This window comes from Tribolium castaneum, chromosome 10, assembly GCF_031307605.1.
Source record: "Tribolium castaneum strain GA2 chromosome 10, icTriCast1.1, whole genome shotgun sequence".
Lineage (NCBI taxonomy): Eukaryota > Metazoa > Arthropoda > Insecta > Coleoptera > Tenebrionidae > Tribolium > Tribolium castaneum.
In genome coordinates, this window is record NC_087403.1 from 3,756,850 (window position 1) to 3,781,503 (window position 24,654).

The 24,654-nt window shown below is 39.4% G+C and overlaps 4 protein-coding genes and 1 long non-coding RNA gene across 5 annotated transcripts; 3 read left to right on the forward strand and 2 right to left on the reverse strand.

Moving 5' to 3' along the window:
- Nucleotides 1-682: 682 nt before the first annotated feature.
- On the forward strand, nt 683-1,131 carry LOC135267266 (uncharacterized). The gene is made up of 2 exons (XR_010335666.1): nt 683-865; nt 922-1,131. It is a non-coding gene; the product is annotated as an uncharacterized LOC135267266 (long non-coding RNA).
- A 272-nt stretch (nt 1,132-1,403) lies between these two features.
- On the forward strand, nt 1,404-2,295 carry LOC659091 (NEDD8-conjugating enzyme UBE2F). The gene is made up of 3 exons (XM_965423.4): nt 1,404-1,772; nt 1,821-1,982; nt 2,026-2,295. Exons 1-3 carry the CDS (start codon nt 1,515-1,517, stop codon nt 2,140-2,142), a joined length of 537 nt encoding a protein of 178 aa, XP_970516.1. The 5' UTR covers nt 1,404-1,514; the 3' UTR covers nt 2,143-2,295.
- Nucleotides 2,296-2,320: 25 nt separating this feature from the next.
- rb (ruby) lies at nt 2,321-7,316 on the reverse strand. The gene is made up of 11 exons (XM_965500.5): nt 6,853-7,316; nt 6,732-6,807; nt 6,516-6,686; nt 6,000-6,160; nt 5,146-5,954; nt 4,173-4,393; nt 3,723-4,127; nt 3,517-3,674; nt 3,073-3,469; nt 2,674-3,017; nt 2,321-2,629 (listed from the first exon to the last, which is right to left on the reverse strand). The coding sequence occupies exons 1-11, from the start codon at nt 6,975-6,977 to the stop codon at nt 2,491-2,493; spliced, it is 3,006 nt and encodes a 1,001-aa protein (XP_970593.2). The 5' UTR covers nt 6,978-7,316; the 3' UTR covers nt 2,321-2,490.
- Nucleotides 7,317-7,570: 254 nt separating this feature from the next.
- Nucleotides 7,571-9,053, forward strand: Rheb (Ras homolog enriched in brain). The gene is made up of 5 exons (XM_965569.4): nt 7,571-7,901; nt 7,951-8,022; nt 8,069-8,276; nt 8,322-8,451; nt 8,498-9,053. The coding sequence occupies exons 1-5, from the start codon at nt 7,853-7,855 to the stop codon at nt 8,585-8,587; spliced, it is 549 nt and encodes a 182-aa protein (XP_970662.1). The 5' UTR covers nt 7,571-7,852; the 3' UTR covers nt 8,588-9,053.
- Nucleotides 9,054-9,099: 46 nt separating this feature from the next.
- On the reverse strand, nt 9,100-23,669 carry dsx-c73A (doublesex cognate 73A). Its single transcript, XM_008195197.3, has 5 exons — nt 23,009-23,669; nt 12,170-12,283; nt 11,898-12,038; nt 9,702-9,855; nt 9,100-9,652 (listed from the first exon to the last, which is right to left on the reverse strand). Exons 1-5 carry the CDS (start codon nt 23,483-23,485, stop codon nt 9,471-9,473), a joined length of 1,068 nt encoding a protein of 355 aa, XP_008193419.1. The 5' UTR covers nt 23,486-23,669; the 3' UTR covers nt 9,100-9,470.
- Nucleotides 23,670-24,654: the final 985 nt, after the last annotated feature.

Sequence of the window (24,654 nt, forward strand, 5' to 3'; positions counted from 1 at the left end):
GTATGTTGTTGTTTGTTAGAAAATTACGTAAAAAATTGACGCTAGTTCCAAAAAAAATTATTCAAAGAAAGCAGCAAAAAAATATGTATACCTTATTTAATAAAAAACAGGAATCATTTTTGATAAATACTGAAATTACAAAAGGCTTTTTCGTGTTTTGGGTTGATCCTGGGTCTTCGTGGAAAGAGTAGTGGTCACGCAGCGCTATTCTGGTGGACGCTCGGCAAAACAAAACCGCCTTTCTAATATAAAGTTACATTTTTGGAAAAACATCTAACGTCCAAATCAACAAAGAGAAAAAATTTAAAATAACATACTGTCAATTGGGCTATCAGTATTACGTGTCACAAATCAAATTTTGTGAACATTTCTTTGCAAATTATCTACAATTTAAATGTATATACAAAACAATAAAAAAACCTTTATTGTAATGTGACATTTGCCTGTAATTTTAGATTCTTCAAAAAAATTTTGTGATTTTCGTATGGCAAGCTTTTAAAAATAAGTCATGTTACAATATTATGATAAAATTTTAAGCGTCATTATTCGCATTTTTGTATTTTTACGTTAATAATTTGATAACTTAATTAGGGCCATTTATCCAAATATTTCACTTGGGTGGCGCACCTGTTACGTATTGCTGATTATAACCGATTTACCTGTTAGGAATCTTCATGAAAATATTTTATCAGTCTACATACTATCAGAATGAATAAAAGGGGTATCAGCGTTGCGGCAGTTACATGCTTATAAGTCGTATACTCGCGAAGAAAATGGGTTGTGTCTCATCAAAACAGTCTAAAAAAGATGCCAAGAAGGTTCGAGGTAGGGAAGACAATCGTGGGCGTCTTTCGGTGATTTGGGAGTACGTAAAAAATTCAAATAAGTACTTATATTTTTTAACATAAATTTTCTATTCAGGGAGTTAAGCTCTGCTGAGGTCCTCAACCTTGCCAAAACAGACCCGGAGGTCTACCAAATTTGTTTAAGAGATAATATCATAAGACCACCCTGCCGTAGAAGAAGCCTGTGGAAGATGTTTGGTAACGAAGCCGCTCAAGTACGCCCCAAAAAGTAAACACAAATGTATCTTTTATTTACGCAATAAACTATTTTTACTCATTTAATAAATCATTCATGTGGGTCTCTCCTTCCTTAGTAAAAAAATCCAAAACATTGGAAATAAAAATTTGATTTACAAGGTCAAGTCTTGTAGTATTTGGGTGGAAACTTTTTAAATAACCATGGTACATATACGTGTTATAAAACACAATTAGACCACCCCAAATTTGAGTTTTTTCTATTAACCAAAATTATGTTAAAGTAACAGTTGATAGTATTTTCGCCTTATTTCGTTTAAACAATTTGAAAAAAAATTCGGTTCGAAGATCTTTCGGTCCGGGTCACTCTCGTTGACAGCGGCGCTGTCAGTTACCTAACCAAAAATTTATATCAAAATTAAACATAAACAATGCGATGATTTTCATTGTGTTTCAATAATAATTTGTAGAATCATGATTACGCTATCCCAACGCTTGAAAAAACAGCAAGAAGACCGTTCTTCTAACACGAACCGAATTTCAATCAGGGACAAACTACTAATTAAAGAATCACAAGAAATGGCCCAACTTTTGCCCAGTAATTGTTCAGTTTTCTACGAGAATGAGAACGATTTGAGCAAGTTCATTTTAACCGTGAGACCCACGGAGGGCCTTTGGGAGGGTGGTACTTTTAGATTTGCTATTAACGTTACCGAAGAGTATAACATGGTTGTAAGTATTGCCACCGAGTTGCGATCGGCGGTTGAGTCTCGTTTGCAGCCTCCCACTGTCAGATGCCTCACGCGTTTGTGGCACCCTAACATAACCGAAGTCGGCGAAGTGTGCCTATCGCTCCTGAGGCAGCACAGCATGGACGGGCTGGGCTGGTCGCCCATTAGGAGATTAAACGACGTCGTCTGGGGCCTACACGCCTTATTTACGGTATTTATCGGATCGTTTGGACACGGTTGACGTTTTGTTTCAGGATTTGTTAAATTTTGACGATCCTTTAAATATAGAAGCTTCGGATATGTATAGAAACTCTAAGGAGGAATTTAGAATGAAAGTGAATGAGTACGTTATGCTGTATGCTAAAGATTAATCGTTGTAGAGTCGTCGATATTACTGTTTGTCCGCTTTCACGAGTGTGAATACTCCATTTCCTTTTTTTGTAAAAAGTTATCGTAAAGTTTGTCCACAAGTGAGCAACTCTTCACTTTGGGTAAAGTTTACCACAATATATTTATATGAATTACCGCTGTTTCAATCCAAACACACACTTCTCATAAATATTTATTTGAAAGGATAAAAAAGAAAAGTGATAACTAGGTGGCAAATACATCCAACATAATATTCACGCAAAAGGAAGCTCGGCGTTTAGCAAGTGCACATTATGTTCAAGTATTTCCCGTTACAAACAAGTACAATACATCAAATACGCTGAAGCAACTTATGACTTGAGATTATGTAGCAGTTCGTTGAGCATAACGGACCCAAAGACCATGTTCTCGCAATTGACAGTGACCACCTCCTGCTTGGTTATTGTGACCAGAACGAAGTTCGACGATTTCAGCGTTTGGCCCGCGAACCTGTAAACGAGACTAATCACTCGCCACACAAAAGCGGGCGTTACCTCAGGCTGTCGCTCGCTGGGTCGCACACGCCCAAGTTGCTGCATTCGGTGACTCTTTCGACGATGTTAGAGACGCACTTCACTTTGCCGATATGTTCGTTCATGCCGCCCAACTTCGACTGCTTTTCCTGGAATGTGGGGGTGTCCATCCGGACGGGGCGCACCAGCTCGCCTATGGTCGGCTTTATGCAGACGCTGAAGTTGCCCAACGAGCACACGATCTCGAAGTTCGCCGGCTGGGTCGTGTCGTTGAAGTCGATCCCGAGCGACGCGGGCAGGCAGCCGTTTGGCGGCAATCTGGCGATGTTTGCGAACTCATACATCGACATGTCCAGTCCTAAATTCTACAAAATTCGGACACTGGAACCGTTTCAAAGAAACAAAATAAGACCAGCCAACCTTTTTTCCCAGCCTAATATCACTGATGTCTTCGGTGGTGTTGTTGGTGAACATTATATTGATGTTTGCCATACTTGGCGATAAAATATGAGGCGTCCGGGTGAACCTGTAAGTGGCCGACAGCCCCCGCCCGTTGATTTTGTTAATAAGTTCGATGGTTTTAGTGTTGGTGAAAACGGGGGGCGTCATTTCGACCTGCGAAGGTGTCGTGCTTACGACACTCGGTGTTAGGAACCCGCCCAGTGATGGGGTCATCACGGGTGCAGTGCTATCAACGTCGCCTAAATCTAGCAATAAGTCTAAGTTTGATTTTGGTTTTGGTGCTTCGGGTTTCTTCGCTTCTTCTTCACTCTCCTCACTGCTGGACTCTTCGCTCGAAGTGCAACTCGCCGACTTCCTGAAATTGTTTTACTATCAATTTGCCCGAAAACCACAGTTCCGTACTCATCACTTGACGATTCTTCCTCATATTGACTTTCGCTGTCTTCACTCGAACTGTCGCTACTAGAGCTAGACGAGTCGGAGCTGTCCGAGCTGTTGTTGCTACTAGCCCCCCGGGAACTCCCCGACTCCCACAAGAACATGTCTTTACCCTTTTTGTCCTGAAACAGTGATTTATTTCGGAAATTTCGGTAACGGCTGATAAGTACCGATTTTTTGTACGATTTGGAGTCTTCAATTACGATTGGTTCGACGTTTCGGACGTCACCCGGGGGCGGATTCTCCGGGAACGGGGGCAGGGGCTCATAGCCGGTCGCTCGTTGCTTGATATAGTGCGACAGGGAGCCCAATTGCAAGTCTTCGTGGTCTTTGAAATGCGACTGAAGTAGGGGTGCGGGCTTGCTTGCCAGGAATATCCTAGCCGATTGGGAGGCAATTCGGCCGTTTTGTTGCGGTATGAACTGCTTAAACAGCCTTGCTTTGTCCCTAATGTCGTAGTTTTGATCATACCGGGCCAAATTAAAGATATATTGGCACAATAATGCCGTTTGTTCGGAGTTTGTTATGTATAGTTTTACAGCCAAGTTCATTACTTGTAATTTGACAATGTCGTGCTAAAAACGCAAAATCATTTTTCGAAGTGGCCAAGACCGACTTACTTCGTCAGAGAAGGTTTTGGCTAATTTCCGGAGAATGTCAGGCGCTATGTTTGGGACTTTTTGCGAATGTTCGCCAAGTAGCCACAGAATTGCGGCGCGGGCCTGAGCCACTGTTATGCTGTCAAGGAGTCGCGCCATGTGGGTGATTATCTCTTTAGGGTCGGCAGCCTGCGTTTGAAGCAGTTTTTTGATAACGACCACACTTTCGGCAACAACGGCTTCTACAAACCACTGTTATATTTTTGAGCAAGGCTAGGCTGAAGGGTTTCGTTCAAAAAACACTTGCCAAAATTTTTTTTCCAGTAATTAGTGAATTGGTTGGATTTAAATTATTTTTACTCCGCCGTACTATTTTTTGAGGTTCAGAAAATCCTGCGATTTTGTATTTGTGTATTGCATTTATTATAAAAATAATAACTGAAACCCACCATAAAATATTTTTATAATGACGTAATAAGGAATATAACTAATTTCGCTTCAAATGTTGCCGAAAAAACTGCTTAGTTGATCGCTATTTCCAAATAAAAATTCGCACACAACAAAATCTCATTCTCAGTTTTAATTACTTTTCGAAGACAAACAGCTTAAACAAAAAACGCTTGGTCCTTTCACTACATAAGTGAAAAAAAAATAGTTTTGTCTTAGAAGCAAGCAAGTCAGAAGTTCATCTTCATCCAGAAACAGAAAGGAAAATTTTAATAAATAAAAAGTTAATTTCCGATTATAGCCAGGGCGTGTATGTTTCTGTTTTATTTTCCTCAAAATAATAATAACAAATTAAGAATATTAGCTTGAATTATCGAAGTCGTACTGTCGTACAAGATGACTCAAGGTAACACAATACAGTTGTCAAGTCTGTATCAAATAGCATTATTTTGAAAAGCTATAAAGTTGCGTAGTCACGAGAAAACCAGATATTCGTAAAAAATTGGCCAAGTGCTGTTTTGAAAATAACCCTTCGTTGCGAACCAACCGTCTCTGTTCGAAAGCAAGGAGACAAGCCCGCTAAGACAAGAGTCCGTGACTTCATTAATAGAGCATGCACACCGCCCTATCGCCTGAATCGTGGCCGCTACAAACTTTTTATCGCTGTTGGAAATGTAAGTTTGCAGCTCCCTCAAGATAATCGAGACGTTGGAATCGGTGGTGAGATTCGTCAGAATCTCAAGTTTGAGTAGCTTAATATTGGTCGGATCTGACGTCCGGACGAAGAAGCTCTTCAAGTACGCCTCAAACATGCCCTTGTTCTGGGCACTGATGGAGGCGATGGCGTTCAGAACGACGCTCTGCACCTCGACGTGCGAGCGCAACAGCCGCACCATCGCCTTGGCCGCCAGGGGGCTCTCGCTCTTGGGGGCGGCGTGGTGGTAGAGCTGCGCCACGGCCATGACCACGGCGGCGTTGCGCGACTGCAGGAGGGGCCGCGTCGAGCGCAGCAGCAGCCGGTGGTCGGGGTCCAGCGTGGGGGCCGGCTTCTCCGAGGAGTCGGAACCTGAATCGTAAAATGGACGGTCGGAGTCGTCGCCGCGGCTGTGGAGGTTGGGGTCGGCGAACTGCATGCGCGCGTAGCGCGTCAGCATGTTCACGATTGTGACTTGGCCCCATTCGTCCACGTCTACTAACAAGGCACAAAGTTTCCGGTAGACTTGGTGGATTAAGTCCACGCGTTCGGGGCACACTTCTGTGAAGGCCATCACGGCGGAACCTATCACTAGAACGGTTTTGTCAGCTAGGAGCTTCTGGATTATTGTTACTAGTTCCGATTTCAGCTCGTTTTCTAAGCTAAAATCACTTTTTTAGGCGAGGCCACCGGGACACTTGCGTTACCTATAAAGTTTGGGGATAGCATGGGCCGCTGTTTTCCGCACGTAAGGGGACATATCGGACGAGGCGTCCCTTATCGCCAGCATAACAATCGGCGAAATCATCTTAACCCTAATACTTGATAACACCCTCAAAGCGCCCGCTCGTATCAACTGATTCGGTTCCTTAAAACCACGTTACAGAATACTCCTCAAGTAAGCCTTTAAATTGAAATGTTGTGGAAAAGTTTGAGGTTTCAAAAACGTCTAGTCAAGAGAAAAGGTTGACAAAACAAAAATAAAATGTTTTGTAAAGATTATTAAAAATCGGTAAGAGCTAGAAAAAAAATTCTAGGATGTAAACGTAAATTTTACCAGTTTTAGGTTTTTGTAATTTTCGATAAACGTCTTTTTCTCAGTGGTTGAAACAAAAAATTCTTTGACTGAACATTTTAAACACCCTACAGTAATTTATATAAAATGTTTCAATTTAAAGGCGTATTTGACTGGAGTAAGAAACAAAAACGGGGCAAACAATTACTTTTAAAGCTCTTTGAAACGTGGAAATCGACAGTAGCGCCAAATCCTGCTGCTCTTCCGCGTATCTCTCCAAATAAACATAAACCAATTTCTTAACTTCAATATTCTTAGAAACAACGTTTTTGACAACAGCCGGGAACAACATAGACGCGTCCCTCCCCTTCGCCACCATCTACAAACCTCAAATCAGTTTAACCCCACACGCAAAATCCTATACCCCAATGATGCGCTTCATGGCCTCCAACTTAAGACTGTCTTTATTAGAATCCAGCATTTCCTTGAGGTCGTCGTGCCTACAATTCGCCTAAGTTCACACATTCGGGGGGCAAAGAACTTACTTCTTGAAATCGGTGTGGAAGAAGCCTCCGGAGGCCGGATCAACCACATATTCAGCCTCCAGACCGGCCCCCCTGTCATTCGAGTACGAGCCATTGTTGGACACATGCGAGGACGACGTCAACATAATAAAAATCCAAACTCTGTCTCACCAAATGGCCTTAACAATACCATTAATGCGAATTAAGCATGAACACGACCGAAAATGACACGTCCATTACACGAAACGTACGATTTTTAGGTTACACAGTGGCGCCAACCGCGAATTGCGTTGCGACCGCACGTAAAAATCCGAGAAAAAGGGCACAATTTGCCCCATCCGCTTATTACTTGTTAAATATTGCAAAGTCAACGCGCCCAGTTAAATCGTAAAAAATAATTTTGTAAATTAGAACACAAATTTCAAGTTGGCGGTACTGTCGGTGAATTTTGAAAGTGCAGAAGTTGGCAATTTGGGGCTTCCCTGATTTTGAGACGCTTCCAGCATCCAACGTGTGCGTTTAGGTGAGTTTTTGCAATCTTTTATCACTTATTTGCGCCTTTAAACATTGATTATACAAGTTAATTAATAAAAATTGCGCTTTTTGTGACAAGGGCTCAAAAGTTGAAAAACGCCAGTCGCCCGTTTGCTGGCCCCATTTTGTCTTGTCCCACGATTATTGCGTCAAATCGGTTAATAGCCCCTCGGTGTGTGTTGAATTTTTCAAACATTTCGTGCGTTTGAAGATTTGAATTCTGCGCAATGACAGATGCAAATGAGGGTGATCCCAGTCGAAGTTTTAGTCATAAAGCAATGTCGTAACCGGCCCTAAGTGCGAAAAAGTGGTGCTACCACCGCCAGTTAGTCAGTCGGTTGTGAAATAATGAATTTCAAATTGCCAGAGTGTCGCTTCAGCAGTCGGCCATAGAATGTCATGACCTAACCAACAAATTTTCTGTTGATTGATTCATGAGTGTAGTTATTTGTTAAATTCCGGTCTGTGATAGGAGTAGTGAGCGAAAATGTCGTGCAAGCAGCGCAAAATTGCCGTGATGGGGTACAGGTCCGTTGGTAAGTAGGTGGCTGTGGTGGGGTCAAAGGGGCTTGACGGGGCTTTTAGGTAAGTCTTCCCTGAGCATCCAGTTCGTCGACGGGCAGTTCGTGGACTCGTACGACCCGACAATTGAGAATAGTGAGTATAATGGGGGTACTCCGCCTGTTAAAAGTAATAATTGAAGCGTTCACCAAAACTGTGCGGATTAACTCGCAAGACTACGAGCTGACTTTGGTGGACACGGCCGGCCAGGACGAACTGACGCTCTTCCCCTCGCAATACAGCATAGACGTTCACGGCTATGTGCTCGTCTACAGCATCACCGATATCCGGTCGTTTGAAGTCGTTGGGACAATCTTTCACAAACTCCAGGACCTCAACGGGAAAATTCAGTGAGTTTGGCCCCTTTTGTGAGGCTGAGGCTAGAGCTTTTGCAGGGTACCGGTGGTCTTGGTGGGGAACAAGACCGATCTGCACATGGAACGAATGATTTCCTACGAAGAAGGGAAAAAGCTGGCCGAAGACTGGAACGCGATTTTTCTAGAAACGTCAGCAAAACAAACTGCTGTGAGTATAATCGTGGACGAGACTCCTCACAACTGATAAATTCTAGTCTGCTTCTGAGATTTTTCACATGTTGTTGCTGGAAATGGAGAAGATTGACGGGATTCTGGGTGATAGGTCCAACTGCATTGTATCTTAAACGCCAGGTTTCGGTTCTCACTCGAATCTTTTGTATCTTTTGGCCTTGAAGCGTTTCCTTTGCTCCTTCAGTCCAGCTTTGCGCGAATATATCCTCTTAGTGATAGTATAAGTGATAGCAAAATTTTGAATTCGTTGTGATTTGTTCAAGTGTTTGTTTCAAAATATATTACTGATATTAAAAGTACAAATTAATTGTCAGTTCTCCCTTGATTGTAAGTCACTCATGCAGCGATATTTTAGATTATATTTGTTCGTACTTGTGCAACGTTACACTAGAAGTTGTAAATTTTAACAGTCGTTATCGGTTTTCGCAATCAAGGATCATGTTTTACTGACAGTTTTGTATCAAAGATTATTATACTCCTAGATTAAATGTAGTCATATGTATATTTATTATAACTATTTTTTGTTACTACAAATATCATAATTTGAAGTATTAAACATAATATATTTTGTTAACTTTTCGTGTCTTCATTTGTCGCCCCCACCCCATCCCTAGAGAAACACGAGTCAGAGTTTCGCTTTATTGTCGCGCCATATATACAAAAATATAAATAAAAAGCAGGAAATATAAATAATTTAAAAATAACTTAAATAAATAAATAATTGTTTAAACCGTCCACCGCAAGTTAGTAGTGATTAACCCATCTAGCCATGTTTAAAAAAATTACAGAAACGGAACCACACTTCGAAAGTGCCTTCAAAATGGGGTTCCCGGTAGAGCAGTCGTCAAAAATTGCGACCACTGTTGTTTTAAACATGGCGATAAGACTAAAATTATTCGCATTATTTAGAAGTCTTTAGCTAAGAACACACACTAAAATCTAGAATAAATGCAAGAAAATCTCGGGGAAAATTGCTAGATCACAATTGTGCTATTGTTAATCCCACAGTGCGGTTTTCGCTAATTCTTCCGCCTTGTCCCACGGGAAGGGGGGCGTTTCCACCGACCGGGAGGTCCGCAAGGGCCGTCCGCGGCGTTTGCCGTCGACGCACATCATTCCGTAGACTCGGATGCCAGGGACGCTGGCGTAGGTTGGCTGGTCGTGGGACATGGGCCCCTCTGCAAACCCCAAAAATTTATTCGGAAATTAACAACTGGCCGAACTTACCCAGTATGCTAACTTCGGGACATCGGCAAATTACTAAATAGTGCGATTTTCCCGTCCGGATGTTCTGAAGGGCTAAGAGGGACCAGTCCCGCGGCGAGCGACATATTCGCATGTCCGAGGTTGGCTCGCAAGTCTTCACTAACGTCAGTGCGCGCTGGAAAAATCAGCATTTAATTTTGTGGGCAAGACAAAATTGTGGTGTTTCTAGTGTTCGTGGATTTATTTTTTAAAAGTGTATGTTATGCGGGTGTCATTTCACGCGAGCGTAGAGTTAGCGATACAGTGCAGCATTCCGTTCAGAAATCGTGCACGCTCATTTTTGCAAATATGAGCTATTGTGTGGCTGTTGATTCGCCGATTTTTACTATAGTTTTGTAGAGGTCACGTTAAAATGTTGGTAAAAAGCGCCTTTGTTCGACTGAATCAAAGTGAACGGAAGTAATCCATGATTTGCGCTCGTTAGAATCAACCGATATAGTTTGTCTTCAGATTACATCTCTGATCCTGCAGTTAAGAAGGAGCTGTAATTTTACACAGTTCATTGAATATAATTGCAACCAGAGATTTCACGATTGTATCAACGTGGATCTTGAACGAATAGTAAACTCTAGCGCCTTCATAGTTCAGCGTAATTAACCTTGCCACCTAATTAACAGCTTATTTATGTCGGACACTAAATCCAGAACGAGAATTTCACGACAACTACTAATTGACACTGATAGATTTTTCAAAACTTACTCAAATTTACTACTCCAGGTTTCAGCTGGTAGTTTATCTCGCTAGACTTTGCCAGCGCCTTCGTTTTATTTATTTATTACATTAGAGAGTTATTTTTTTTTAAACAAACGTAGAATCAATTGAGGTGAGAATTACGAACGTTTTGCAAATAAATTTCCGCTGACATAACGTGTGAAGAGGTGTGGTAATTCCGGTCGGCAAAAAAGTTTTCATATCGAAGGAATCTTGCAAAACAGTGAGTTTTTACTGAAAAACTTGCAGTGTTTGAGTTTGAACACGAACTAATTGCGAGAATCAATCTTATCCATGATTTTTGAACCCAAGTGTAACAGAAAACTTGAAATTTTCGTAGAAAACGGCGAAATTCCAGATGGTTTGGCCGACATTTACAAAATAATCAAAAGAGTTTTTTGCTCAGTTTTAGTCGCCTCATGATTGGTCCGTTTTACAGTTGGGAGTGCAATATCCCTCCCATATCCAATGACAAACGCTTCAATCGCCTTGCGATTTTTTGTGCACTTGATAAACAATGATTTTTATATTTTTATTGGTCAATTACTCATCCCTGCGACAAATGAGGCAGTGAAACCGGTTGTAGGGCCGGTCTTTCCCACAGAATAGGATTTCGCCTTAGATGCAAATAAAATGGTCGATTCTGCTTAATTTTTGAAATGATTTAATTTTTTTGACGAAAACACAGGTTTTTTTAAATTTCTAAAATCAAAATTAACAGTTGGCGAGCACGCAATTTTTTGTTTTAATAGTGTTTAGTGCAGCTTTTTTAAATATTTAAATGACAATTGGCACTTTACGAACGGTCTTACGAATTTTAGCCCTTAACGTTATCCAAAAATGTAAATTGATTTACTTTTCCTCGATCTTTTTATGTAATAATTTTGTAAATTTTAATTAATTAATTAAAAAAAGAACTTAATTTAAATTAATTAAAAAAAATGAAATACAATGTAGATGCCACTCGTTTAATGTCTAATTCGTCTTGATTGTTTTAATATAAATATGAAAAAGCGATGCTTTTTGTAATTATACCTACCTTGGGAAATTGGAAAATTACAACTAAAAACCAGTAGAAAGGCCGTAATTATACGGCTTTAACAACTTTAAGACCTTTCTCGTCAGAAAAAAGAAAATAAAGCGAATGTATCAAATTAAATCCACACTTCAAATATTCTCAGAAGGAAAGAAAACGTGGAAATAAACCTCTTTTTAGTTAAACTTATCCATGGATTGAATTTTCTGCTTAGTTTTGGCAAAAATATTTCAGTAAAGAAAACCACTCAAATTTCGCGATTTTATTTGTTGTCTTAGTACAAGAAAATTAAATCAGGTAACTTTAAATTTGAAATAACGCATTTCAGGATCTAATTTTGCTGTGCTTTCAATTTTCTTTGTCGTGTTTTCTTGGAAGCAATTTTTATAATCGGTGTTCGTGCAACTCACCCTGGACTTCCTGTCAATCATCAGTTCGGTCGTGTGTTGATCATCGGAATTGAGCGATGCCGAGCAAGGATCACGATACCTCGAAGGACAAGCACAAAGAGGCTGCGTCCAGTTCAATCTGACATAAACGGCATTACACACCTGCAAAAATGCACCATTTTTTCAGCAGTTCGATTTTAACGAGACAATGATTTGTAAAAGTCATGGCTGGCATTTATACGCATGGTTAGGTCTTTTTTAGCCAGAAATGGCGAGAAACGGGCCATACTCACTTGCTGAATTGCGCATTCTGGCAGGAGATATATGTGCTGGTTGTGGGGGTAGTAGTGGTATTTCGTCGGCTTGACGAGAGCTGCACTAGCTCCAGCAGGCAGGGGTAACAGATTCTGAAAAAAGCGCGATTATGAGGAGTTGTCGAGTCATCTCCAATGGCATTGCAAAAAGTCCGCTTTCTGATATTGTTGGGTTCCGGGAAAGCGGGCAGGGTAAATAATTAGAAAGCCGGTTACTATCGACAATAATAGAATGGGTTGTTGGGCCAGAGTGACCCCACATGTGACGACTGGAAATTAATGTAACATTACATTTCCGATAGTATTACAAGTTGTAATTTCCTTTTCACATTTACTGAAAATATGACAAGATTAACGACCTAATCTTTCCGATTTGTGATAATTTCAATTTTTTTTCGTTTTCACTGTCGGTAGTTTAAAATGAATTTCCGTTTTATCGGATACTGGTTGTTACATAAATTGCCAACTTCCAGTTGCGGCAAGACTTTTGTGTTTGGGGAAAGTGGTCACAAAATTACTCGATCGATTTCAGTTTCATGGAAAGAATTTTTAAATATTTGCGGAAAACAAATAGAAAATCCGGGCCAGTGGGTTATGTGTGCTTGAGCTTTGTCAATAAAAGTAGTATAATGCCTATGTTCATGCATTTTTTTCAACAAAAACCACATATTCACTTGTTACGTCTGGCTCACATTTTTAAAAATGCCATAAAAATAGGGTAGTGTGCATAAAAAATGATGTTTCAATGGATAAAATGGGTCTAAAAACAGGTCATTGTCTCTATATTTTGTATTTTTGAACAGACCTCAATGGGCTGTTTTTCAAACTCAACAAACTTCAACGACAAAACTTGAAAATCCACTCATTTTCCTAAAAAAATTGAGTCTGAGTTAGAACTTAGGGTTAAAATCGGGGTAAAAAGTGAAATTTAATGTAGTTTTTTGTTGGTATATAAAGGATGTCATCTGGAGTGCCATGCTAATGCGAAGGATCATAGAGGTTTTTCCCGTGAAAAAACGCGGAATTCCTGATTTATGGCACAGCCGTGAAGCAAAGTGCGAATTATTTGTCATTAGCTCTCCTGATAAATAATGACCGTACATGGAATCGATTTGTTAAAGAGTTCCATATTTCTTCTCGTACCAATAACTCTTCCGATTGTCATCTGATTTGCTTTCACCTGTTCTTAAGCAAACCACAACAAGTCACGACACTGCTTCATACACTATTCATGTCCCTCTTTACTTTTTAAAAAGCCCACAAGTGCTAATATTACGGAACCTCCATCTTGCAAATTCCTAAAGTTTTTAACAAGCGTAGCCAATGAAATGATTGGAATTTTAGAAAAAGTCTAATCCAATTACGGGCACAAATATGCGCCGAAAAAATAATCGGTGCCTAAACGGCGAAATCACAAAAGTTAACAGTAAATTTAAATAGACCTGAAATTGAATGTTGGAGTTTTAATTAACGGTAAAGGTATATCTATTATTTTGTTTGGTTTTTGGACTAGACAAAAAATTGACATATATGTTAAATTTGTTTCCGCACTAGTTACGGCGGTACAATGGGTGCAGTAATTTGTAGCACGAGACAAGGCTGAAAAAAGTTGAGCTGCTCGCTAGGACAAATAAAGCAGCAATGATCTGTGCAATTACTTGTTCGGCGTATAAGGAATATGAATATATTGTTGCATTATAAAGAAAATCACGATTTCTTCACTAATTATAAGTCAATGTAGCTTTCTAGCGATTGAAAAAATTGGCCTAATTCTCGAGATTGCATTAGCTCGGAATAATCCGCCTACACATTCAGTGCTTGAACAGAATGTCATCTTAATAAGTTTGCCGGTTGTGCGTGTAACAGTAAACTACAGTTAATATTCTTTCATTTCCTAAGCCGGTCTAAAGACAAAACTTCGAGCAAAGTATTACAAAACTGATCATTTTTATCAGATCGGTTCTGGTCTTGTTAACATAGATGCATCGTTACGAAAAGCTCGAGGCTAGCTGAGATAACACGATGCAAAAAGGCTTAAATTATAGACGCAAACAGCCGGCTAAAAATCCGCGATGTGTTTATTTAATTTGTCGAAGGACAACGAATAATGCGGAAACGGCGCGAGAAAGCTCGCTCTCGCTATCATAATAATTAGCAGAGCTTTGGTAAGCACACGTGTCTAAGCAATATATCTGCCGGTGTGAAAAGTTTTATCCAATTTCTTCGAAAAACATTTTGATTTATTGTCCACGATGTAGGATATATCGAAATCGGTACCTTTGGATGTTCTTGACCTAGGACAAAGTAGCGCATGCGTGCTGCTTTAACGTCAAGGACAATACAGTCACGAAGGTACAAGTTCAGCGTAATTATATTTGAGGTGCAGAAATTGCATCCTAATCTAGTTCGAAAACCAGTTGAGGCTATACTGTTAAATAGAGGAAGTCTGTATTCTAGCGGATCTTTAATTATTTCAAATGGATCTATTCCGTTTCATTTCAATAATTAGGCGCACTGAGAAGGATCGGACTTTTTAAACTATTGTCACGGACCCATTGTCGGAAATAATCGCGAAAACACGCCAATATTTATCACAATTATTGGAGTCGCATCTGTTGGAAAATGTACGCAAAGCACATGTCTCTTATAACAAATAATTTAATTATGTTACCGTCTAATTAGTTAGCATACATGGTCTTCTTTTATCACTTGCTTGAGAAATTATGGCAGCAAATACCATATGTTTGCTTCATTATCATGCATATGCACCTTTGCGAGGATGAAAAATCAGCAAAGGCCGTTTTCCCGATCGTGTAACTATAACAATAATCGTTCGGAACAGTTAAGTGCTTGCTGAATTCGGAATTGCGGTTTATGTGGGATAATCTGGGACAGGACTCGAGATAAGGATCATCAAATGTCAGCATTTCCACTGTTAACAATAAATCTATTCTCTATATTTGAATAACTAAGATTAGTGTGGAGAGTACTTACAATCTGGGTTACACAAGTTCATGTATTTCGCTGATGTCGATGTTAAACGGTTAACTATTAACATGTTGGCAAGGTAAAGGATCACTGGGCTAAGCGAGTAAACGGTAGTTGTTAATTGCATCCAATCTTCTCGATTGTAAATACACATTGTAACATTAATTTGCAGTTTTCCGAAAAAATCGGCTTCACACCTTCGTGTAAAACACCTCCAATTATAGCAATTTTCAGACGTGCTTTCCTTTTTAAAGTCCAACAGGATAACCAGTTTTTTACTTTCATCAAATGGAACTTGGAACGTATTCATTAACGTAATGATGCTGATTTTTAGTAACAAACCGAAACGAAAGCTTTGTCGGGATCTGCCGCCACAATCTCACTCTAATAACTCAGAAAATTCATTTTTTATCGACGAAGACGAACATTTTTCCAGGGAGTTAAGTGTTTAATAGCGAATTTAATGCAACATGACGACGATAGATTGTATCTCGTAGAGAGTTACATACACAACGTGCAATTATTTCAAGGATTTTTTACCCGAGTGACAAATTTTTGCTTAACGTTGTCGTAACTGTTAGAATAATTAATATAGTAACGTGTGTGATGAGGAATTGATTCATCGTGAGAAAGGAAAATGAAAAAAGTAAAAGTCGCAACACGTTTCCTCGCCATTAGAAGCGCAACACTAACGGACAATGTTAGAACTTTGAAGTCAAATCACAATAACAATTGTAAGACTATTATGCCCCGCGAAGATATACGGAGCCACCAAGATTGAAGGAGATTGATGTCTTTCACAAGGCGCATTTTTCAAAAATCAACTAAAGTCGCTAAAATAAACTTAATTAGCCGTCATCCGTGCGTGATACAGTATTTTCTGCATTATGATTGATTAAAATGAAATAATTAGAACGTTATTAGTTACAGCGTTGCTATAAATTGATGCAGTAATGTTCCAATCCTATTACCATTTAACTCGCTGTCTGAATTGGTTTATTATTGCTTTTAAATTGACTTATTAAATAACGAATTCACGCTCAGCCATTACCTGGAACTTTATTAGTTTGAAAATCGAAAAGCCACGTCCTTCAGTCATTTCCGGGCGACTGAAGATTCACAAAATTTCTGAAAGTATAACACTGGGGAAAAAATGAAATTGCTCTTTTTGCAAAACTCGTCTTGCAGATGGCGAAGCTCATTTGTGTTTTTTCCAAAAATTATATACTATCACCGCTGCGAATACTGGTTATTGTACCCGGCAAAAACTAAATCAACTTTGTGTCTGAAAAGTGGAAAAATCGCGCAGCCAAAGGACGTGTTGATATTCATTGCGTTAAATTATTCTCTTCCTTTTATAAATGAGACAGCCAGGAAATTTTCTGCAATAACAAAATAAATCTTGGCGTTAGGAAGTGTTTTAATAAGTAGAGTTTATGTGACAAATATAATGTATTGCTGCGAAGGTCTGAATACGTTACTCCTGCAATTAATTCCGAGGTGACTTTTCTGCGCTGAAAACACGTTTCAGTTGAATAAACTAAATTGTCAGTGTGTTCCTCAGATCGTGCGGATTTTAAACATAACTAAGTGCTTAGTATAAATCAACAAGTAAATAATGCAGCTACTCCCGAACTTAACTCAAGAACCGTTCATCACGCCAAATGACGCTTAAATGGCTTCAACAATAGACCACATACAGCGAGCATGATTATCACTAAATAATTGCTCGGCAAGAAAGCGAATTCGCCTCAAAAATCCGCAACGGTACCTATTCAATCAGAATTTCTACATATCTATCAACAGTGCCAAGCGCTCACTTTTACTCAAATCTCTCGCGGAACTCGCGATGACACGGCGTAACGGCCAGCTCGCGTTTTACATAAAAATTTGATGTAATTTAGAGTACAGTTAGCAAATTTAAAGTTTGATGAGTCACTGCGATTATTGAATTTTGTCACGTTTTGGCACATATCGCTGCAGAACGCCCGAGGTGCCGAGTGCAGACTAACAGTTTGATAAATTTGCACACAGAAAATAACTGTCACTTTTACGAGTGTAGCTTGTCTGAACTGTAATTTATGCAAAATGATAGTAATTGGCTGAATTCACCAGCTTTAGAACAGTCGGATTCTTCAGTTGTGGCGTAGGTATGTGCAACAATGAGCTGAAAATAAAATCCTCTATCTTACTTTCGATCATAACTGTCATACCACGAACTTGTTTTTGTGACAAAGGTCACAATTTTCCGCTCAGGTTTCCAGGAGTTATGTCTTTCTGCTAAATCGGCACAATAATTAAACCAGATTTAACTATTGCTATTTTGCTGTGACGCTAATTAGTTTTTCAGTTATTCTATTTGCTGGGAGAGCATAAAGACTTAATGGTACTTTACAAGCTCGCTCATAAAGAACTGAAATATTTATTAATACCTTGTTAATGATCATCCTTTATGCCTTCATTGTTAAAAATTATTGAATAATGTTAAGTGCTCCATAATTCTTCATGAGAACCTATTACCATCTGGTGGTCGCGTTGTCGGTATTGTTTTACGCCCTAGTTGGCCAACGCCTCAGTTTTGACTAAGACATTTTCAGAGCAAGTGACTGGAAAACGTTTTTGCCTAATCGGTACAACTCTATTTTAGTCCACACCAATTACCAGACAACTAGTTGTTTTCGAATTAACACAATTTCTCGAGCAAACTGATCCATAACACGATTAGGGTCTTAAGTCAGTCACGACAAGTGTGGGCGGCTCACTAATTAAAATTTGACTTTGCCGGAAATCTGATTCTCCAAAAGCATTTTATTTGTTTAATAACAGATGGAATCTCATCTCCGAAATAGGATTTACTTTACTGTTAATTCGCACCGCATTTTCCTACATTATGATAATCACAACCGGCTGTTTTAGCCAATTCGCAAGTATGCCAAGTCTATGACAACCATAAATTATGCCAAAAGGATGCACAAGTCGCTACTTTAATTACGACTTTTATGCATATCTGATCAGGAATGATGTTATAAACTAGTAAAATATTTATTTGCATTTCTAATCGGAAGCACTACATAAACTTTATGACAAATTATGATGATCACTGTTGACGTTTAGCTTAATGTGTGTGTAATAAAGTGACCGCTTCAAACGCAACGCCATTTTTGAATTTTGCGGCTGATATAGTGGTAAAAATGTGGCGTTCGGTATTGCATGTCGATGCAAATTTTCTTTTGTTTGAGTGTTAATAAGTAGTCAGCAGTCGGTAAATTGCTAAGCTTGAGGCGAGTGTGTAAGAATGCACCACCGATACGTATTTCAGTCCAGAGGCAGCGCGGGTTTTAGTCCTTTTCTAGGGAGAAAAATGCATCGTACTGTGTGGTCGCCAGCACGGACTTTTAACAATTTAACAGGTCATTAAAGTTGGTGTAGTTTTGTTTGCGAGATTTTTTTAATTATGACAGATGTGTCGGCGATGGCGTGATTACAGTACAGTGCGATGAACCATCATAGTATTTATGTCTGTCATAACATTTAATATGCGAATGAGGGAAATGAGCTTCTGAAATGACTGCAATAGAATGCGGATGCGTGTGATAAATAATTTTCACTTTCAATTACGGTTTTTTTCGAGATTTTCATTAAGTTTCACATTGCCGGCGAAAAAATCGGTGTTCATGCCCCTTAATTGCCCTAAGCCTGAAATAATATCATGCTTCTATACCCGTTTTAAAGCGTGACACATGACTATCAATATGCTATGCTAATTGAATTACTAACATAATGCCTCACGTTACAATACGCTGCCGAGTCCGCGATTTTTAAGCCTCAGTGAAACGCTAATTAATCATAAATTAAAGATGGATCGATCTGTCATTTGCCCCACCGAGAAGTGCAAATTCATTGTCAGTTCAGTCGGTTATTTCGCAAATTGATACTACAAAATCTCCCGGCTGTTTGCACGTTGTTACGCGAGCTAAAAATACCGTGTAGTCCGCACTGTACAATTAACCTCCCAACATGCTTGCAGAAAAACGATGTTAACAATTAACCACACAAAGTCGTTGCGCTCGCCTGGCGCAAAATTTGACACTTTAGCGAAAGTGTTCCAGACGTTGTATTTTGACAAACCGTCACAGAATCCCACTTCTATTCAGGACGCTGCATTACTGTAATCCTTAATTAACGTCACTTGCGTGTGAATCAAACGCTCACTTTTGTCACAACCGGAAAATTGTCATATCTGGCACAGCTTTTGCATCGGAAAGGGGTCGCGAGTGGCGCCTTAATAAATCATCGCCGATGGTATCCATCATCCCGGTGCGTATGAGCCGATGCATCATTACTTATTGTCAAAAAGCGATCGAAAAAGCCTCTATTTGCATAGCGCTTTGAAAAAATTAATTGAAAAGATTGCAATTTGCTTATATTTACCGGAACAAATCGGCGCTTCGTTAATTACAGCCGGGAAAAAGTGTAATAAAGCTGGCATTTTGTTTATCGCTTTGTTGTCAAGTGTCTGAAGGTGCCACTTTTGCTTTGACATGGTTCATATAAGCGCGCCGATACCTAACTTCCTGGTATTAATATGCACTCATGTAGCTATCTATGCCATTCTTCTTTAAAAAAATAAACAAACGGTTGGTTTTCCGTGCGGTTTGTTATGTAGATCTGGGCAACAAGCACAGATTGATTACTCTCGGCTTTAATTACGCCAACCAAAACTCCGGCCTGGGTAGTATTGCACCGGCGTAATGGTGCAGAACGATGGTTTTTTCGGCTCTGCGATAACTTGTTTATAAACGTCGCTAGTTACATGTTTCGGATTTAACGCGATGATGACCAGAACTTGCAATTACAAGTAATCAAATCTAATTAATTGTACCACCGGATATTATCTGGTACAGCATGCACCTGAACGAGTCATTATAACCGAATCATGAAAATACGGTAGGACGTATTATCAAAATGGATATTTGGAATGCCGCGGCTTGATTAATTGACGCTCAAAGTTGAGTCCTTGCAATTACCCCAATTGAAATTATCAATAAATTAAAACGAAATCAGTATTTCTAACTGGTTACGCCTTCCTATTTTTGAAACACTGTAATTACGGCTCTGGTTAAAGGGGTTGTTGGACTGGAGTCGTTTACTATAATTGTTCGGAGCTATGTAATGGTAATTTTACAATTTACTATTTATAGCCACGGTAGGATATGTTCTAATGAGGCCTTAGATAGATCTATTTTCGATTCGAGGGCCTGGGGCCCAGTGCATTTATGAATAGATAATTCCAGTGAGCACACGATTTAATTTCAAATCAGTGACAACTAAATCAAAGAAATATCCTTTAAGATGTTTGTCGTTAGTCAGTGACTTTAATACCTACTTTAGCAGCGGTCTAGCTGACAATTATGTCTCCTAGAACGTGAATAATTACACTTGCGTTACGAAAATTGGCGGCTGCTTAGTTTTTACGTTCCTTGTCACAGAAAAATCCAGCACTGCTTCTCTTTGCATATTTATGTATGGAGATGTACAGCGTTTAAAAATAATCGAGGACGGATGCTTAGCAGCACCAGAACGTTTCTATGATTTGTTTTCCTCGATTGGTTTTATTACAGTTACATCAAAAACTAATTAGGCTGTTCTTCACATCACGATGATTGACAACTTCCGATGATTGATTCGATTTTTTCTCTAATAATGGCACGCACAATGAATATCTTCATTATCGCTGGACAATCTCGTCTATTGCACACAAACGGAAGTTGTCCGCAAAACGATGCGCTTCGAAGATAAATTATTTGAAATAGCGATCGAATCTTTAAAAATTTGTAATTTAAATACGATTGTCGTGTACAAATCCTTTTATCTGCAACAAGTTCACTTTCATCCTTTACAATCGGCTTTAGTGACAATATAAGAAAAATATTGCCAATGTCACGTGACGACGTTGGAAATATGCAGTCGTGCTTCGTGTCAAAATCGATTCTCCTTTGTCCTTTGTCTTAAGCAAAGATTAGATGAGCGAGAGCAAAGTGCGTCGGACAAAACTTCCGGACCTGCTAATTGAAGTGTGTAATTAGAATTTGCATAGCCAACCATGATGCATATCAAACTATAATGGCAACGGCATCCAACGTCCGTCGTGGTTGATCTGACTTGGGTCATTGAGCTGCATCGTACTAATCTTCTCGGTGGACGAGCAAATTTATCGCATCTGAGCCATTTTTTAAAGCCAGCGAAATTTTTGCCAAACGTGATGCGAGTGCATGCTCGTGTGCTTCCCTTCCGTCCAGTACCCCAACCATAACCGCTCCTACCAAGCCTTTTGTCTAATTATTTCAACTTCGCCCATATATACATTCTCCACGGAATTCGTCCAACCACCCGAATTTAATTTCTTTAAGTTATGTAGGTTTTTGGCAAAAACTAATAATCACACGAAAATCAGCGTGTAAAATTTGTTCATTTTTTCGTTCTAGTTTAATAAAAACAGGAAGAAAACTTGGTCATTTTTGACATAATTCTGTAATTTATTGGCTTACTTTTTTAGAAATTCTGCTTTTTGCTGAATAACCGCTTAGAAAAGGTACATTTTTGTTCATTTTCCACCAAATTTGGTGCTTTTTTTGTTCTACTTGAATAAAAACCTGAAGTAAAACTTGATTTTTGGTCTAAAAACAGATAATTTTGTGATTTTCTGGCTCATTTTTTAAGAAATTTCTTACTTTACATACTAAAATTATTTTGAAAATTTCGGCGTCAGGTTGCATTAATCAAAATTAATGAAAATGAGTTGTTATAAAGTCGCTGCACAGACAAAAATATTATCTCTTATGTCATTCTGAATCAAATAAAGCTTAAATGTTTGTTATTTTGTGCAAAAAAATTCACATACATAGAGAGAAATAGTAGCAAACTTCAGGTTTGGTTGTGGTAAAAATACTTTTTTCATCAGCTGTCAAGTAAGGACGTCGTTACTGAGATTATAATTGATGGAATAAGAATCTTATTATAACACGGATTTTTTAGCAGAATTTACTAAAAATTTCTATTGGAATCTCCGACTCTTCAGTCATCAGAACCCTTATTTCTTCAACAATTTAGTCAGGACTTGAAAGCAATATCACTGTGACACTTTCACACAAAAATTTGTGATTGTACACAAATTTATGTTCTATTGTGCAGGTGTAGGCACTTTTCGTGGCTTGCAAGTCGAAATTTTCATTCCCGACTTTGTAAAATTTTGCTTACGGTCTATTAATACATTCGCCTTGTAGAATATTAATCTATTTTTAAATAACTTTTTTTGTAATTGATCGAGATCAGCTGACTCCGTTAGGACCGAAAAAATGGTTTTGAGTTTTGTTTTTCGGAAACTAGCACATTTTTCTCTTATAATTATTGCAAGGGTCCCGTATATGCGGAATTAAAAATCTCAAAGCTTGATAAAGATGCCACCGGTAGAAATCCGCCCACGAATCCACCTCTAATTAGTCGTTGATTTGGAATTTTTGACTTGACAACAAAAGATCTTAACTGAATGATAACGGTAGTTTTTTATGCAAAACCGTTGCTAATTCAACCTTATCAAATTCTTGAGCTACTGTTTTCTATTTTTCCTTGCCTCATTGTCAAAGCGAAGAAAAGAATTTGACAGGCATTGAAAGTGAGTTTCGAACATTTGAACTCGCAGCATCATTTCAAAAGTATTCGGGAAAATCAATCGATGAAATTGCTTCACTTTCATAGTTTGGCGCAAAATGTGAAACTTCGTAGCGCTAATTCCGTTAGTGGCTTAATTGCGACCGTTTGGAAATTAATTACCTGGCTGATATTGGAGGCGATTTTAACTTGCGGCTTCTCCCTTTTGCTGAGGTAGAAGTCGTGGGTCCTTTGATTCTCCCTGGGCTCTTCCGTGGTGGCTGTGACTTCATGGGTGGTAGTTTCGACGATGGTGCTGGTCTCGGTGGCCGCGCTCGACGTGGAGATAATTCTCCTGGTAGTGACAGTCCCGTTGAGCTTCGTGGTCGTCACCGGCACCATCGTGGTCTTGGCCGTGGTCGCCCCCATCGTGGTCTTGGCCTTGGTGGGCCGCTTGCTCTCGCTCTTGAGCGGCGCGCCCTTGGTGACGGGGGGCTTGGTGGTGAGCTTGGCCACCGTGGCCGGCGGAATCGTCGTCACTTTGTCACTCCCGGTCTTGCCCTGGCGCAGCCAGGTGGAGATCAGCTGCTGGGGGTACTTCCAGAACTGCGACTCGACGTGGACCGCGCACAGAATTGCGACGAAAATGAAGACGCGCATTGTGAAATTTGCCGGAACTGCAGACCAAATGGGCGATATATTTCCGCGGCTCCGTCAATTTCTTGAGTTGTTCGCGGCCGCGTCCTTGGTGGTACTAGCCGGTGGTACTTGCGGAGGCTTGCGAAGGTCTGTGCCGCGGAAGAAGCTTCATGCACTATGTACGCGATGCAAGCGGTTTACCAACAGCTAACCCACTTCCTAACCAATGATACCGTACTTAAAGCGTCCAATTCACTCCCTCCGGTACCATTCTTGCGCCGAATTCCGGCAGAAGCGCCGGCCGGAGCTTTTACAAAAGAGCTAAAAGGCCGCGATGGGGTGGGCGCGGGTTCTGGGATTGAGTCGTAAGACAGCGCTTTGTGGTCGTTGCTTGCCGAAAATCTCGCACGCCGTTAGGAATATGAAGGAATTTGTCACACTGTCCGTTACAGTTACGGTCTAAACGTGCTTACTAATTTACCCAGAGTACTTGGAATAAATCTCGCTTAATTAAATTTTTTCCGTCCGCAAGCGACAATTGTCTCACAGTCACAGACATTATCAAATTTAATTCAGCTAGTTTTTTAAGAGAGAATGAGTACCTAGATATCTTGGGAAATATTTCATGTTGACTGTCATTATTTTCGTAACCTGAATATTATCACAAATGTTATTGTTAACTGCACAGGAGTAATCATTACGCTATTCATTATTAAACGTTACAATAACGCGGCCAGCTTGCTGTTTACAAATGTTGAAAAATTTCTCATTATGCACAACAATAAGTTCGGTTACTTTGACCATTCAAATAAATAAAAACTGATTAACACAAATTTTCTTCAATTCAATTTTTATTCATTAAAATTACTGGCTTTCAAAACAGCTATTTTGATTTTCTAAGCGAAATGAAGTCTTTGTGCTTAGAATTTAGGCCAGTAGAAAAGATGAAAATTAATAGAAGTTTTTGTTGGCCTCTATTTCTCTCCACACCAAAGTGCCAATTTTCACACGACTAAAGCTTCGAAGAAAGAAATTAACTAATTTATTTAATTATATTTAAATTTATCATTAGAACAAATTGCCTTAAATTTTACGGTCGTTATAAACAGAAGCAAACATTTTGATGACTTTCATCCACACTTATGAAACATGCAAAGTGACCTATAATTCACTAGTGCATGAAATAAATT